The 16,893-nt window shown below is 32.1% G+C and overlaps 2 protein-coding genes across 2 annotated transcripts; one reads left to right on the top strand and one right to left on the bottom strand.

Moving 5' to 3' along the window:
- Nucleotides 1–4,637: 4,637 nt before the first annotated feature.
- Nucleotides 4,638–6,469, top strand: LOC116006056 (pollen-specific leucine-rich repeat extensin-like protein 1). Its single transcript, XM_031246313.1, has 3 exons — nt 4,638–4,852; nt 4,949–5,030; nt 5,557–6,469. Exons 1-3 carry the CDS (start codon nt 4,838–4,840, stop codon nt 6,234–6,236), a joined length of 777 nt encoding a protein of 258 aa, XP_031102173.1. The 5' UTR covers nt 4,638–4,837; the 3' UTR covers nt 6,237–6,469.
- Nucleotides 6,470–8,286: 1,817 nt separating this feature from the next.
- LOC116006030 (microtubule-associated protein 70-5) lies at nt 8,287–16,328 on the bottom strand. Its single transcript, XM_031246279.1, has 12 exons — nt 16,104–16,328; nt 14,398–14,528; nt 10,840–10,925; nt 10,653–10,718; nt 10,391–10,561; nt 10,153–10,323; nt 9,929–10,084; nt 9,674–9,820; nt 9,515–9,586; nt 8,899–9,435; nt 8,662–8,816; nt 8,287–8,572 (listed from the first exon to the last, which is right to left on the bottom strand). Exons 2-12 carry the CDS (start codon nt 14,495–14,497, stop codon nt 8,548–8,550), a joined length of 1,686 nt encoding a protein of 561 aa, XP_031102139.1. The 5' UTR covers nt 14,498–14,528; nt 16,104–16,328; the 3' UTR covers nt 8,287–8,547.
- Nucleotides 16,329–16,893: the final 565 nt, after the last annotated feature.

Below are 16,893 nucleotides of genomic sequence, written 5' to 3'. Positions count from 1 at the left end.
TAGCTAGAGCAAGTCTATCAGAGATTTTTGTTTGAGTTTTTACAGGTTTTGAGGCTAATGAGTTGAAGATGAGAGGTGAGAGGAAAAAGAAGGAAAAAAAATAAATTACTTAGCTGGTTCATATTTCTTTATTTTTTTCATATATGATAGGGAAACAAAACATTTTTATTTTTATTGTAACTTTTCATTTCTTTTCTTTTCCTCCATTTCTTTATTTTTTCTAGTATTACTAACTTTATTAAAATTTAACTTCTATCTATACATACTTTCTTAATCTATTGAAACCCAATAAAATAAATACCTCTATTAAAGTTCGAACTTATAACCTCTCTTCCTCTATCTTATTTGGCTTCCTAAAATTTTTGCAAAAATCATGACTCATGGGATGCTCTAATAACTTTATTTATTTATAATATAAGTTAATTTGGGATGGGCGTTGTGCATGGTATTTGGTAGTGTAATCATTGGATACTGAAACTTCTGGACCACCTATCTTTAGACTTTAGCTTCATTTCCAAACTAGCATTATGTCATTATGTGGTGTAACTCATTCAATGGACATTAATGGATGGCCCCCATATGATGCGTCTTGTCTCTCTTTTCCTTTACTTTTTTCTAATACTCCGTATTATTTTTTATTGCTATAAACTCAGTTTTAAAAAAATAATAATAATAATAATAAAATATAACTTGGAATTTGTTTTACCAAATGCACCGACACTTTCACCTTGCGTAAGTTATTATCATTGGTTTTCGACAATCTATAAACCTGTTTGTTAAAATGGAGTGTTTTTGTATTTTATAGTGTGAACAAAATTAAAATGTATGCGTATATAAATTTTTATTACATCGCATTTTGCCTAAGAGTATAAATTAGAATTTATATATATCTCTTTTTTCACATTGAATTTTGACTAATAATACATCACTTTTCGCTTTTCAAAAATTGTTCACACAGGTGATATTTAACTTGGCATTCAGCACTATTTTCTTGAAATGGGTCTAATTTATGGTGTTATGGATGAGATGATGAAGCAACAAAACATCTAAATGAATAAATTTTGGTTCAAATAAAATCTCACTTTATAAAATGAAATACTAAACATTAGGTAGACTCACCAAAAATGTAATTTAATTTGATAGTAGTTCAACTACAAAAGGAATTGATGTAAAAACAAAAAAAATAATAATAATGTAAAAATAAAGCCTTCTCAACATTTAGTACTCTAGTCTATGTACACTTTCACACCGCTCGTGATAAAATACTCAAATTGGAATCAAGTTATGATGTTATGGGTGGGAGGTTTAAGTAACAAAATTGTGAACGATGCAAATTTGCTCTTTTTAGTTATAGTATGACCTTTTAAAATGAACAAGTAAACCTTTAGAGAATTTGTTTAAAATATAAGTGGTTGGTGGCCTTATTTCCAAAAAAAAAAAAAAACTAATGAGGAAAAAAAAAAAAAAAAGACAAAGAGAAGGAAAACAAAAGTCGTAAACGGTTGGCGGTAATTGGAGAAGCACAAAATTAATAAACGCCACGCAATTGACGAGGCTAGAATGAGGACGCACGCTGCCCCAACCTCCTCCATGTGGGGTGGGGTGTACACCCTGTTATTTCGTCATCATACCTAACGTATATTCCTCCAACTCCACATGCAACTTCTTCCTCTCTTTTTTTACATGATAAAAAAGATGTGAACATACATAAACTTTCTATATTAAATATAATCTTATAAATAAATCATCAAAACTAAAATAATTAAATAATTGAGAACTTGTATTTCTGAATAATAACAATGTTCGAGGATACATTACACACACACACACACACATATATATATATATATATATATAAAAGTAGAAGAGTTACAATAGAACAAGAACTACTAAAATAGTCGAAAAGCCTGGGCCTGTTTACTAACTGGAAATTTTCTCCAATTTTCTGGAAATTTGGAAAACTGGAAAACAGAAAACAGAAAACATGTTTACTAGCACAGTTTTTCATTTTGAAAACAGGAAATAATTTTCCAGTTTTCTAGAAAAATGAAACACTACTAAAAACTGTTTTCTAAATGGAAAACAGAATAAGCTATCATCTATTAGAGTATATGTCACTATAACCACATTCTCACCATTATCTACTTACATATTTATTCATTACTATGATTACATTCATTATCATACCACATTCTCACCATTGAAATCTATACCACGTTTTATATTTTGATTCAACTCAATTGATTATTGGTTCAGATATTTTTAATTATGTTATATCGGATACAAGTTTGGTCCAGATATCGAATATCGAAATTTTACATATATTACAATATTAGAATTCAAAATAAAAATTATATATTATATACATGTCATTCAAATAAATATATCCAAACATATTTTAAATATTAATATTATCTAAACTAAATTTTATATTAACTTAATAGATTATTGGTTTGGATATATTTTTATTTATGTTATATATAGATATAAATTTGGTTCGGATATCAAATATAACTTCTTCTTCTTTTTTTTTTTTTTTACATATATTGGACTTAAAATTTAAAATTATATTTATTCTATTTAAACCAAATATATTTTAAAATATTTTAAATATAAGGTCTAAAAATCACTCGAAATTAAACATATTGTTAATTTTATAACATTAATCTAAAAAAATAAATTTGAAAAAATAAGTGTTAGTAAAGAAGTTTTCTAAACAGAAAATAGAGAATGGAAAACAAAAAATGAAAACTGAAAAATTAGAAAACAGAAACCAGAAAACAGTTTTCTGTTAGTAAACATGCCCCTGAAGTTTGGTACAAAGAAACGAGAAATGTGGGGTCGGAAGAGGCTTCTTATAGATATCCCCTAGCTGGTCCTTCAAGCATTCTTGATAGTAGGGGGTTTTTTTTTTTTTCTGAGAAGTTTTTGTGAGTGTGATTAGGAAAGAGAAAATAGTATGGGAGAAAAAAAAACAAAACAAATATAATTTAAGAAAATAAAAATAAAGGTTTTGTCAGACGCGCCCAGCGTGCAGTGCAAGCGCCCACTGGGCGCGCTTGTTGCGTCTGACACGCCTCAGACACAACAACTCCATTCTTTTTTAGGGACAGAGTTACTGTACCAAAAATCATGTCCTGCAGGGCATTTTTTTCTTCTTTCTCAGCTCCTTGCCTCTCTCTCATCCAAGTAAGCATTACTGTACCAATAACCCCAAAAGATTCACTACTATGGATGCTCTTAGTGGAATTCACTTGAATTTTCTCACTTGAGTACATATTGTCCCGAACAAAGTGATAATCAATCTTATCATACATGTTTAGTATATGTGCACTAGAACACGACCAACCTCAAGCTCACGCAGTAACAAAAGAAAATACATGACCTCCGCATAACACCCTTATGATAAACTGTTTAATGATATTGTGTCTACGACGTGCAGTGTATGCCTACTATAACAAAAAGAGTTTTGACAACCGAAAATTAATGAAAATGAAACAGTAGCAGCAACCTCGTATTGAATTTGTTAAACGTCAGACGGGCAGGATATGATGCCGGCGTATGTAATGTTATACCTACTCTACGGTAGTTACGTTCCAGCTTGTAATTAAAGTAATATTAATTTGTGATTTGAAAATTATGGTGTAGCTCAGTAATCTAGTATCAATCAGTATGGAAAACGACATGGAACTTTAGTGCTTCACAATCGTAAAATATTGATTGTGCATATCGGATTGGATGTGATGGGATAAGAAGAGACGAGAGTATAGTGTACACTGCAAAAAGGGAAAGTGCAACGAAGGCATTCGGAGTGTTGTTTCTGACTAGGCTCAATTTATTGAAGTAGCTAGAATTTAATTAGGGTGTGTTTGATTGACAGGTTTAGCTATTAGAAATGGATATCAAAATCATTGTTATTGTTTAGTTGACAGGTTGTTAGAATACTATTATAGGTTTTGATTACTCCATTAATTGCAAAACTCATTCTCTAATAAAATAAGGATTTAATTTTCCTTCTTCTTCAGCTTCCCAAACTATTAATAATCATTCGCATTTCACCCTATTATCAAATATGCAAAATACTTTCACTAAAACCCATTACCCATTACTAAATATTTGATATCCATTGCGATTCCAATTCCCATGTGTGAACTAAATATAGCCTTAGTTGATTAATTTAAAATAAGTTAATATATGTATTTTATTATTAAGGTCTATAGTTGGAATTTTACAAATAATTTAAAAAATAAAGAGTTATAAAATGATTTTATTGTGGACACGAGTATACAAGTATTTCAAAACTTACTATTTATACTAGTTGAAACATATTTTGTGATTTACTTCCTCTGTCAATTTTCATAAGAGCCTTTGAAGATTTGTGAATTAGTTAAAAGATTTTGTATAATTTACCTGATTATCAACTAACCTGGATATTTGAGTTTTGTGTTTGGATTGGATATATTATGGGATAAGTATACAATTTAGTATTAAGTTTCAAAATTAAATTGATTAAATTTATTTTTTGTAATGAGCCTGAAATGGATTTATGAAGTTTAGGACCTAGTAGAATATGAGAGAATTATTAGTATGTGAAAAAAGAAAAAGGAGTGCAGAGTCAGCAACATAAATAGGACACCTCATGTGATCCCTTCAAAATCTTCTTTTTCCTTGATGATATCATGGATCTCAACACTCTTTTCTCCTCAATCCCTCCCTCACTTTCACACTCTTCTTCTCCATCTTCCTAAACCCATTTCTCTTTCTCTCTGCTCTCTCTTAAATTTGCTGCAGATTTAGCTCCACAATTTATCATCTGGTCTGATCTCTGCTATCAGCCATGGCTCCTGAAAAGGTATGTATGTGAGTCTGAATCTCATCTATCAGTTTCTTTAATTTGACCATTCATTCAATCAGTAAATTGCTAGTGTGTATATATATATTGCAACAGACCACTGTGATGTTCCTGACTGTTGATCTCAAGTGCTCCAGCTGCTACAAGAAGGTCAAAAAAGTCATTTGCAAAATTCCTCGTGAGTCTCTAACACCTATACACTATCTGGAATTGAATTAAGTTGGATCTATACATAAATGGTTATGTATGCATGTATAGTGTATTGAAATCAGATTTGGTAACAATTTTTGAGATATCTAATATATTTTGCTCATCAACATACACTTCCATTCTCTTATATTTCATGTTTTTTTCTTATTTTTCTAAACTATTAAAAATACCCTTTAATACTTTACAAAGTTACATGTTTAAAAAAAAAAAATTATTTATTAAGGTGTGGATCTGGCATTTGTACGATGTATAAGCATGCATTGTATATTGAATTGTACCGAATATTGTTAGTATCTATATTAAAGTATTTGATATAATCGAAATATCATGTACAATTGTGTGTGATACCAAAAACACGTGACAATTGGGCACCTAAAAATTTGTAAAGTTCCATACTCTAACTTTTGAGTACTATTGACCTGTTATAATGTAGCTACTTTCTCAATCAAATGAGTTCCATACCCTAACTTTTGTTGTGAATTTTTGGACAAAAGAAATCAGAGACCAAATATACAATGAGGAGGAGAATAAGGTGAGGATCACAGTGGTTTGCTGTAGCCCTGAGAAGATCCGTGACAAATTGTGCTATAAGGGAGGTGGTGTGATTAAGAGTATTGAGATTGTAGATCCTCCCAAGCCACCAAAACCTGCTGAAAAGCCCAAAGAGGCTCCCAAGGCTGAAAAGCCCAAAGAAGCTCCAAAGGCCGATAAGCCCAAAGAAGCTCCCAAGGCTGAAAAGCCCAAAGAAGCTCCCAAGGCCGATAAGCCCAAAGAAGCTCCCAAGGCCGATAAGCCCAAAGAAGCTCCCAAGCCCGAAGCTGAAAAGTCCAAGGATGCCAAGAAGTCTGAGAAGCCCAAAGGTCCTCCGGCACCGGAGCCGGTACCGGTGCCGATGAAGCAACCGGAGCCAATATCAAATGTACCGGCTCCCGGGCAAGTGACGGTGATGCCGGTTACTCACGGATTTCCACCACCGATGTACTGTTACGAGCCAAGTTATGAATGGTATGGAACACCGGTTGCACCACCACCACCACTACCACCACCCCGGCCGTGCTATGAAAATTATCCAAATTTGTGTCGTTGTGGACAGGCTAGAGGTTATTATGGGGGGTGCAGATGCGATTACACGTACTTTAGTGAAGAAAATACATCTGGGTGCACAATCATGTAACAATAATAATAATACTTATGGGTCATGATCATTGGGTTTAAGTGCCTAACTTTTTGTTCCTTTCTCAAGTCCGGCGAAACGCACAAGTGTCTCTATTGTATTATCTTTTTCATAAAAATAAGGTTAGTGGCCAGGTTGTTGCCTGAGTCGTATACTCGTATTGCATATATACTGTATATTTAAATTGGTTTCAATTCTTTGTTAAATTAATAAAAGCCTGCATTAATCATTGACTTTTGCATCGTATCATGTTCTAATCTTTCTTTTATTTCGACGTTTTAGCATTGTTTATTTTAATATCTAAATATTTATTTTCAACCTAATTAAGCTTACTCTTGTTCAAATCCAAAAAAAAAAAATAATAATAATAATAAAGTTTTCTTGCCCATAATAATAAAGTTTTGTAGTCATATCAATCGGGGAGAAAGAGGCAGAGATAAGGGAAGGGGTTGAATGTGTATAAAAATAAAGTTAAATACTGTTTAATTAATGCTCTAGAATCAGTTGCACCTCCTTCAGAATGTTCAGACGTGTGATCTACAATGATGGTAGTATATTATTGATAAGAGACAATACCTAATATAGTCATTGACTATAGTGATTTTACTCAATTTAGGAGTTAATTCCAGCAATGATCCTCCGACTATGTTGATTTTTCAAAATTAGTCCCCGACTTTTAATTTGGACAATTTAGGTCTCTCGACTTTCAAATTATTTCCAATGTTGGTCTTTTCGTCAAATTTTGGTTAAATTGAGGTCAAATGAAAGGATAAAATTGTTCGTTTACATGTTTAGTGTATTATTACTTGTATTTCTCCTATCATATACGATGTATATATGAATATAATCTCAGTCGAAGTCTCAATCGAAGCCATATAATCTCATTCGATGTCTCTTCGACTGATATTATATTCATATATATAGCGTATAGGATAGAAGAAATACGAGTATACAAGTGAACGGACAATTTTACCCCTTCATTTGACCTCAATTTAACCAAAATTTGACGAAAGGACCAACATTGGAAAGAATTTGAAAGTCAAGGAACCTAAATTGTCCAAATTAAAAGTCGGGGACTAATTTTGAAAAATCAACATAGTCGGAGGATCATTGCTGGAATTAACTCCTCAATTTAGTCTTAAATGACTTTTTGTGGTTAATTTAGTCATGATTTTACTCAATTTAGTCATTTGTTAAAAATTATGTTAGTGAACGGTTAGAAATAGGGTCTTAATGGTAATTTTTCATCCTCCCTTATTAAATACACGCAAAAATATAAATATTCGTACCCAAATATTTATTTACTCTATATTTATTTATTGAGGGTTGAAGTTGATTTGGTACGAAAATTTGCATTTCTGCGTGGATCTTAATAAGGGAAAGAAGATTCCCAAATGTGATGAAGGATGAGAAATTACCATTAAAACTCGATTTCTTACCATCAACTAATCGAATTTTTAACAAAGGACTAAATTGTATAAAACCATCAAAGTCGAAGACTATATTGCGTATTAACTCTTATTGATAATATCTCTGCTATATATAGAGCAGATGATATTACCCAAAGAGTGTAGTACAATCATGTAGTATGATAATGTCTTCCATATAAAAAATATTGTCCATTTTGATTAGATATAATTATATAAATCATGTTTTGAGTAATAAATGTTATTTTGAGTACTACTAACTCTGTTACAACGTAGTGTTAACCGGGACACTAGATGCCACTAGATCACAAGGTCTTTGGCGAGTAATAAATGTTATATTTATAAGGAATGCAAATTTTTGTGAGGCATCTCAATTTAGAAAGAATGACAATTTTTAAGACAATGAATGTATCAAGTACAAAAAGCTCTTTTTCATTATAGATAAATACGGAGTATAAAATAAAAAATGTGCAATATAATACTAAAAGTAGAATACATAGTGAAGTATGATACCACAGTAAATAAAAGATGTTAAATAATGTGCGTGTATGGTGTTTTTAATGGGGTGGAACATATATCTCTGCGAATTTTTCATTTGGTGAAAGCTAAGTAGTGCTTAGGAATTATTAACAAATTAACATGCTTTTATTGAATGCCATTCATGTAAAATCCAGGGAGAGAAATAGCAGTGTAAAAAAGAGACATTATGGCTTTCAAGATTCATGGAGGTTCTCTCTTGAGTCTTGACTCCATCCTCTTTTACAAATGAATTGGTATTTTTTTTTTTTATTTTTTCCACCCAAACAAGATTCATTCATTCAATCATATGTACAAGTGTGCAACCAAGAACTCGCGAAACCGGAGCAGGGCACCTGCTTTACATCTTATGGTTTTGCCACCCTGATTGAACTGGAAACATCAACAACTTGTTATCAACAATCGCATAAACGAACCAATCAACAAAATGAAAGAAAGATGTATTTAGATTGATTACAGACCTCTTTAATGAGGAGTTTGTTTGTCTTATGTTGCCATCATACTTATACTTTATTGTTGATGATGAATCCTTTTCTCTTATTGCTGCTTCTCTCTTTGTTTTTCGAGACTCCACTCCTATGGCCTTTGTCAGTGTCTCAATCTTTTTTGTTAGCATCTGCAATTTTCAGAATCAGTTGCTGATGAAATTATTAAATGTACGTTTTTGTATGTGTTTACTGATTTGATAGATACTTCACCTTGATTTCTTCGTCTTTGGCGTTCAAAGCATTTTCTTTCGTATCAAAGCATTTCCTCATGTTTATGACCTCTTTCTGAAGTCTGTCATAAAGGAATCCGGATACCATATCCTCGTCGTTTTTAGTGATTTCATAGTCTCTGCTCTTATTGTTGAAATTCCCTGAATCTGTGAGTTTATTATCAGAGTTCTCTTTCATCCCTGCATTTTCTTTTTCACCATTGTCGTCGTCATCAATCCTGTTTCTGGAATACCACAGACCATGATGTCTCTTTTTCTGATCATTATTATTCTGCTGCTGATTTGGTTCACCAGAATTGTCTGCACTACTTTCTTGGTCTGAAGTTCTGTTAATCATGGAGGGTCTTGGCTGTGATGCAGACCTCTTCTTGGTCACATAATTGCTTGACAGAATTCCAAACAAGTGGTTGGCTTTTTCAGGCTTTGAGAATCCATTCAACACCTTAGGATTTACATTGTTATTGGCTGTCTGTTTTAACCCTTGTTCAAGAGTCTTCAACCTTAACTTCAGCTTGTCCTGCACCAAAACCAAAAAAATGTTAGCATTTCAAAGCCTCAAAATTGGGTTTATTTTGGAATAACATTAGACTTTTTACTTTTAGCTGTGCTTCTGCCTTTGCTGTTCTCTCTGATATGGCAAGCTTGTCCTTCAACCGCTGCATCTCTGCCTGTAAATCCAAACCCGAAATTATAATTAAACAACAGATCTTGAATCTAAACAGGCCAGGATCGGATCGGAAAGGAAAGTTTGAAACCTGCAATAACCTTCTCTCTTCTAGCCACTGTTTTACTGGCATAACTTTGTCATTCTCATCTTTCCACTCGTTTGCCACGACAGTTGCCACTCGATTTGCTGACACCTTTACTCGTGCCAGTTCTCTTTCCAGTGTCCTCCTCTCTTCCTATATATAACAAGTTTAATTTGCAGAAAAAAACTAAGATCAGATGTTAAATTAGTTTGCAGAAAAACTGAGATCATATCATTGGCATATATGATTATTTTTTTTTACTTGTATCTCAGATATCTGTCGTCTATAGTCACGAATAGTGTTGGCAGCTGCACCCCCTGCAAGAATGGCTTCCTCGAGCTCCAGAATCGTTTGGCTCAGCCTTTCAACCTCCAATACCTTTTGACGATTTGTCTTGTCGAGGATTTTGTTCTCCTCCTGCATGCATTAAATTTGCATCAGATGAGAGGAATAACATTAACTTCACCAATCTGAAAATTTCTTGCCTGGCAGATTTCAATCTGTCTCCTAAGCTCAAAATTTTGATTTTGAACTTCCTCTACTATCAGAACTCTCTCCAGGGCACTCTTCAGTATCCTCTCAGCTTCCAGCAAGGCTGCTTCTTTCGACTTGTTATGCCGTTCCATTGCCCTTTTATCCTCCTGCAACGCTGCAATCTGGAAACGGTTTTAATTAACGTGAGAAATTGTGTTCAGTAACTTCAAATTTTCAACGTCAACGTACCTCGTTCTTGTACATCTTGATCTCGGCTTCGAGGGGAGCAATTACAGACTCAATGGGAATAGACTCATCTTCCTTCTGCTCAGCATATACTCTTCTTAGTGCTGCTTCTGCAGCATATTGTGCTGTCAGGGCTTCTTTCTTCTCATTCATTAGCTTCTTGGTTTCGAGATTCTGCATCAATTTTGGATCAAACATTTCATCTGCTGCCTTTTACTCTAATTTACAACAGAAGTAGAATAGATTACTAAACCAAGTGCCAAACCTTTTGTTCAACAAGGTTTTCGCTGATTTTCAACTTCTCTTCCAATCTCTTAACTTCATTCCCAAGCTGGAAAAAAATAAAAGTTATGCCAAATTCTGCTTCAATTTAGATATGCATGTTCATGTACACTTGAGGAACAAATTTTGTTTTTCTTAACTATTGTCTTGTTTAAGACATTTTTCAGTACCTCTTCAAGAGCCTTGTCCTTGAGCTGTTCTGTTGCTCTCAATCCCTTGTTTTCACTTTGTGCCACTCCCAGCTCTCTTTCCTTCTCTGTAATTTCAAAATTTTCATAACATTCACCCACATTTTTACATTAAAAAAAAAAAAAAAAAAACTTTACAAGTTATCATTTAGCATTATTGAAAGTCTTCTGATCTCTTAAAAATCGTGTTTCTATCCACTTTAGGGATTTACAATATCACTGGCCACTATTTTCTGTCCACCTTGAAAAGTGAACTAAAATTTCTATCCACTTGTTAAGTGGACAAAATATTCATCAGCTCAATTGTGTTTTTGTCTGATCACCTATGAGTATAACGCTGTAACGTTGAAATTCTTATTACTCATAAATCATGGAGCTATAGAAAATTTTATATAGTATTTTAATAAAACTGCAATGTTATTGTCAGCAGCAGCCTGGAAATTAAGCATATCTGGTTCTAATGAACAAAAATAAAAAATAAAAAAATAAAAAATAAATAAATAAAAAGGCTACCTAAGAAGCTAGTGTAATTGTTTTTTCATTATTAGTACTATGATTATTAAAAGAAGAAAGGCAACCTGAGCTCTTTCACAATGATGATTGCTGAATAAAGTGTGGCATAAAGTGGAAGAGATAGGTGGAAAACCCCACCTAATACCCCAATTACAAATATTGTTAAAGTTTTTTGTGGCTTAAACAATCCTAAGTCCATTGTTAGACAGTCTGGAACAACTTACTCCCTATTGACTGCTTAGCAACACTCCATTTATCAATTCAATTGATGATCACTGGTTAAGCTCTCATCACCTTCAAATCCTACCTTTATCTTATTATTAATTATTTGACACTAAAAAAAAAAAAACATATACCTCATCTTATGCTTATTTTATTTGAACTAGGAGTTAAGTCACATAATTTTATTTTTCAAGACAAAAACTTCTACCTATAATCCAATAAATATAAATTAAGTAGTGACTTATAAAATGTAAAATAGATGTATGCATTATTATGAAACTAACTTCAAACTGATGGATCCAAGGAAACGAAAGAAAGAAATTAGAAATAGAACAAGAAAACTTACTATAGATATTGTTACATTGTTACATAAGGAGGTGTTTGGTAACCAGTTGTTAGCTGATTGGGTTAGTAGATTTGATTAGTTAATAGTATTGTCTAATTGTAGAAAGATGTTTGATAAATTAGCTGTTAGCTGATGATATGCAAAATAACTTTCTAAAAAAGTTAATCGTAAAGCCGCTGAATTTTAGCCTTTTAGAGCAATAAACTGTTAACAAAAAAAATTAATTAGGCCCTGTTTGGTAAATAATTAGCCTATCAGCCAATTTTGGCTTATTTGATCACTATTAGTTGTTTGGTTAATAAGCTTTTTGTAACTCAAAAATGCTAAAATTCAAAAGGTCACTCAAAGCAACCTTTTCAATTAGCTTTTTGAGAAAAGAAATTATACCAAACAACTATCCACTAACAACTAATTTATCAAACAACTTTCTATAATCAGCTAATATTATCAACAAATCATTCATTCTAACCCAAACAGCCAACCCAATCAGCCAATAGCCATTTACCAAACAGGGCCTTAACCAAACACTTATATTGGTTGTTTAAACAAGTCAAACAAGCCAAAATTGGCTGATAGACTAACTATTTTACCAAATAGGACCAAAGGCCTTGTGGTCTAGTGACACCCGGTTGCACCCCACATGGGAGGGGGTGTGTTCGAGCCTCAGTGGAGGCGATATTGGCTCTTTGTGCTTCATTTGGTTGAGAAAGTAGTTATGAACAGATACTACACTGTAACAAAGTCAATAGTACTCAAAATTTTTTTTTCTAACCAAACAGGGCCTAGTCTTATTCTTTTAATTTTGTCACATTACATCCTTAAATTTTATTTGCTTGTCACAATTAGTCTTCCTTTTAAAATTTGTTATTTCACAATTTAATAAAGTGGGTTAATATATATGTAATTTAATCATTCAATCTTCTTGCACCAACATGTAATTTCTATCCCTCTCTTGTAAACTTTTTAAATTTGAATAATTAAATTACATATTAGTAATATTTATTAAATGATAGAATAACAAAATTTTTAAAATGATAACTACTTGTTACAATAAAATGAAAAATTAAGAATGTAATGTGACAAAAATAAAAAGCGGACCGGGAGTAACTACATTAGTTAATAACTAAAAATGAAATTTGTTCTATATGAATATGATGAGGTTGATCACCATATATGGTTAGTCTTGATGCATGCATGAATTGAAGTTTTATAGAATTATAGTTGAACATCAGGTTTATGTTTTATATTATATGCAACATTGTACTTTATATAATACTCTGACCAAATTGCCCTCATGGTATTATGTTTAATTAACCAAATTGTCTTTCAGTATTATATATGTTTTAAACAATGGCTTATAATTCTATCTCTTCCAATAGTATTTTATGAGTTATATATATCATGTTTCGAATAAAAAAATTACGGATTATATATAAAAATAGAAACTCACATCAAAATTATATACGGGGTATTGTTTTCTTAGAAATTTTATTTTCTTCTCAATAATTTCATTATGTGTGTATATAAAGCACCAATGAAGGATATACCCTTAATTTTTGTCCTTTTTGTCCATAACAATGGTACATCATGCAATAGTTATTATACCTTGCATTTTACTCAGACCAAATTGCCCTTGTGCTATGTTTTTAAATAATGGTTTATAGCTTCCTTCTCTTCCAATAATAGTTTATGAGTTATACCAACAATCTGATAGCAAAATTATAGATCATAGAAATCCATAACACATTTCAAAATTATATACGGAGCATTACTTTTTTCAATAATTTGAGTATAATCATTATTTTAAGAGTAATTCTAAATATCCCTTATATTTTGTTTCCATCCAATCCATCTCTCATCATGATGTGGCAATATTTAATTTGTTACTAAATTTCACTTTTAATTAGTGGTAGGTCAACCAAATAAAAGCCACGTTCTTTCAAAAAAAAATATAACAGGAGTGGTGTTACTAGTGTGCTATGCGCACATGGATATATATATATATATATATATATATATATATATTGGTCCTTAATCAGGTGAGAACCATGTCCCAAGTGAGATCAGTGATTTAGATTTGTCCTCACATCCACACCTAAAGAATTTTTCTCACCAGAATAAAAATCTATATATATATATATATATAGTTAATACCTCCCATGGTTCTCTAAGTATTAAGGTTTTATCAAGTGTGGTCCTCCGAATTTAAAATGACCACGAGACCTTCCCTAAGTTTTAAAAAATAATCACTCGTAGTCTTAATTCTTAAAATAACTCGAATTTAAAATGACCACGAGACATCTCTAAGGATCATGGGTGGTTATTTTTTAAAACTTAGAGGACGTCTCGTGGTCATTTTAAACTCGGAGGACCACAACTTATAAAATCATAATACTCGGAGGACCATTGGAGGTATTAACTCTATGAGAGAGAGAGAGGGGGGGAGTGAGAGGATAAACCTTTGAGTTGATTCTGCAGATTGGTGAGCTCCAAGATGAAAGGGTCAGTGTGAAGAAGACACTGTTCTGCAACACCAACTTCTTCATATCCGGCCGCCATCTTTTTGCTTAATTGTTGCAAGCAACTAAGCCTTGTATCAGAAGGCGGAGACACAACAACAATGCCACAACAAAGACCAGAGAGAGAGAGAGAGAGAGAGGCCAACAATATAATGTGAAAGATGAGAACAACAACAAAAAGAAATAGTGTTTAAGGAATATAATGAAAGAAACAAGAGAAAAGAAAGATGGAGTTCGAGGCCAGGTCAAATTTAAATTGCTTTACAGGGTTAAGTTAGGAGAATATTGAGTTGAATGAATGGCATGGAAAGAGTAGTCCATACTTATAAGGGATGGAGTTTGGACTTTGGAGTTAATTCCCTTTTTGTGAAGCAAACTCTGACAATTAACATATCCCATTAGCCGGCTTTGCCGCCTATCTTCCTCATTTTCGATTATGACCGTTTTTATTTTTTAACAAGATAATCACTGTATTTTAATTTCACAATAATATAATGAATTAACTAATAATCAATTTTTTAAATAATACTTAATTGCTCCATTTTCAAACTGTTTGCAATGTAATTTTTCATATTATTTACTTTAGTATTAATGTATAAAATTCAAATAGATAAAAATTAATTACACTAAATTTACTATTCAACTAAAAATTTAAATAAAAATACATTATATATATATATATATATATATATATATATATGTATGTATATATATATATATATGTATGTATATATATAGGAGCGCGCTCAGTGCGAACCATCACCTAGGAAGGAAATGAGAACGCTGAATCATATTTAATTTAAAAAAAAATAATGCAGTGGCATTTTTGTAAATAACTCAAATTTTGGTGCAAGTAATTGTGTTATAAGTACACCTAGTTTTACTTACAAGTGCACATATTTTCACTTACAAGTACCCCAATTTTTTCACTTACAATTACAAATAATTTACATTGTTAACATTCATGCACCTAGGTGCAGCCACTTATAACGTTAGGTGCAACTAGTTATAACATTAGGTGTACTTAGTATTGAGCTCAGCGTACATTTTACTTGCACTTGTGCACCTATTTTCACTTACAAGTGCAAGTAATTTACCTTGTTAACATTCATGCACTAGGTCCACCTAATTATAACATTAGGTCACCTAGTTATAACATTAGATGTACTTAGTATTCATGTTCAGTGTACAATTTACTTGCACCTGTAATACATTTTACTTGCACATATAATACATTTTACTTGCACTTGTGCACCTATTTTCACTTACAAATGAAATTAATTTACCTTGTTAACATTCATGCACCTAGGTGCACTTAGTTATAACGTTAGGTGCAACTACATCTGGACATGTGGCGCGCTGCGAAGTGTTCTCAGTTCTCTCATGGGCGGGTAGTTTTCACCTGAACGCGATCATATATATATATATATATATATATATATATATATATATATATATATATAATAAACTAAAAAGAATGTTGATTTGGTCAATAATTATTAACATGACAAGTAAAATAAACAGAATAAAAGAGATTTTATACAAAAAGTTTATAAGTAGTATTATTCTCTGTGATTATATTGTTATAGTGAAAACAATATAAATCTAGGCAAAGACTAGAGGATGAAAGTTAAGTTGTCCTATACCATTAGACGAAAGATTCACCATTGTGATGGAAAAGGCTTTGATAAGCAAAGAACAAGCTAAGGGTGGTAGGTGCCCAAGCCGGGCATCCACTTAACAAATTCGAACCATCTCTTGAAACCTTTAATTTCTCGGTATTCAATAGTGACATTAAGGGTTCTGTCGATTAATTTTGTTGGGTGGAGTTTTGGACAGTCATATTCAACATCCTGTAGTCATCAAAACGCGACACTGATTATTATATATGTAAACATAAGAAAATAAAAGTATGTATTTATTACAGTACTAGTTATAATTTTTGGTAAAGTAGTAAACTATAAAAGTATAAGAACATTTACAACTTTTGATATAAGTGCTTGATCCTAACAAATTTGAAATTGATTGAGTCAAATACTATTAAACTTTATATATGTGAGAGTTCTTCCAAAACATGTTGCTCCATTATCGCATTCCATACCTTGACGAATTTGATCCCTTGCACTATCCTTAGTTGGGAATATATAATATTATATTGTTAGAAAAAATCTACAATGCTAATTGTATTCGATACAACACCCCCTCCCCCACCACACACACACATTGTGACGGGTTTCAGCGCGGAAGAAGTCTTGGATGCTATCATGTGGTTAGATCTGAGCCGTTGATCAAATCTAAATCAACGGCTCAAATCAATGAAAGTTTTAAAAAAAAATGAGTGTCTATAAGGAAGAAGCATAAGCTGAAAATGGTGCACGTTATGTGATAGAAATACACACCAAGTGTTAGAACAACACACCTTAAGTCTTAACATCG

The sequence above is a fragment of the Ipomoea triloba genome, chromosome 15 (assembly GCF_003576645.1).
Source record: "Ipomoea triloba cultivar NCNSP0323 chromosome 15, ASM357664v1".
In the NCBI taxonomy this organism is placed as follows: Eukaryota; Viridiplantae; Streptophyta; class Magnoliopsida; order Solanales; family Convolvulaceae; genus Ipomoea; species Ipomoea triloba.
Note: the sequence above shows the minus strand (reverse complement) of the source record. Positions and strands in the feature narration are given on the sequence as shown.

Bases quoted from the DNA above. Each gene is read 5' to 3' on its own strand.
- LOC116006030 (XM_031246279.1), bottom strand. From the start codon at position 14,497: ATGGCGGCCGGATATGAAGAAGTTGGTGTTGCAGAACAGTGTCTTCTT. The intron at 10,926-14,397 runs GTTTATCCTCTC...TTGAAATTACAG, and splicing joins TCTGCAGAATCAACTCAAAG to AGAAGGAAAGAGAGCTGGGA. The intron at 10,562-10,652 runs GTTTGGCACTTG...AAATTGATGCAG, and splicing joins AAAACCTTGTTGAACAAAAG to AATCTCGAAACCAAGAAGCT.
- LOC116006056 (XM_031246313.1), top strand. The intron at 5,031-5,556 runs GTGAGTCTCTAA...TTTGGACAAAAG, and splicing joins AGTCATTTGCAAAATTCCTC to AAATCAGAGACCAAATATAC.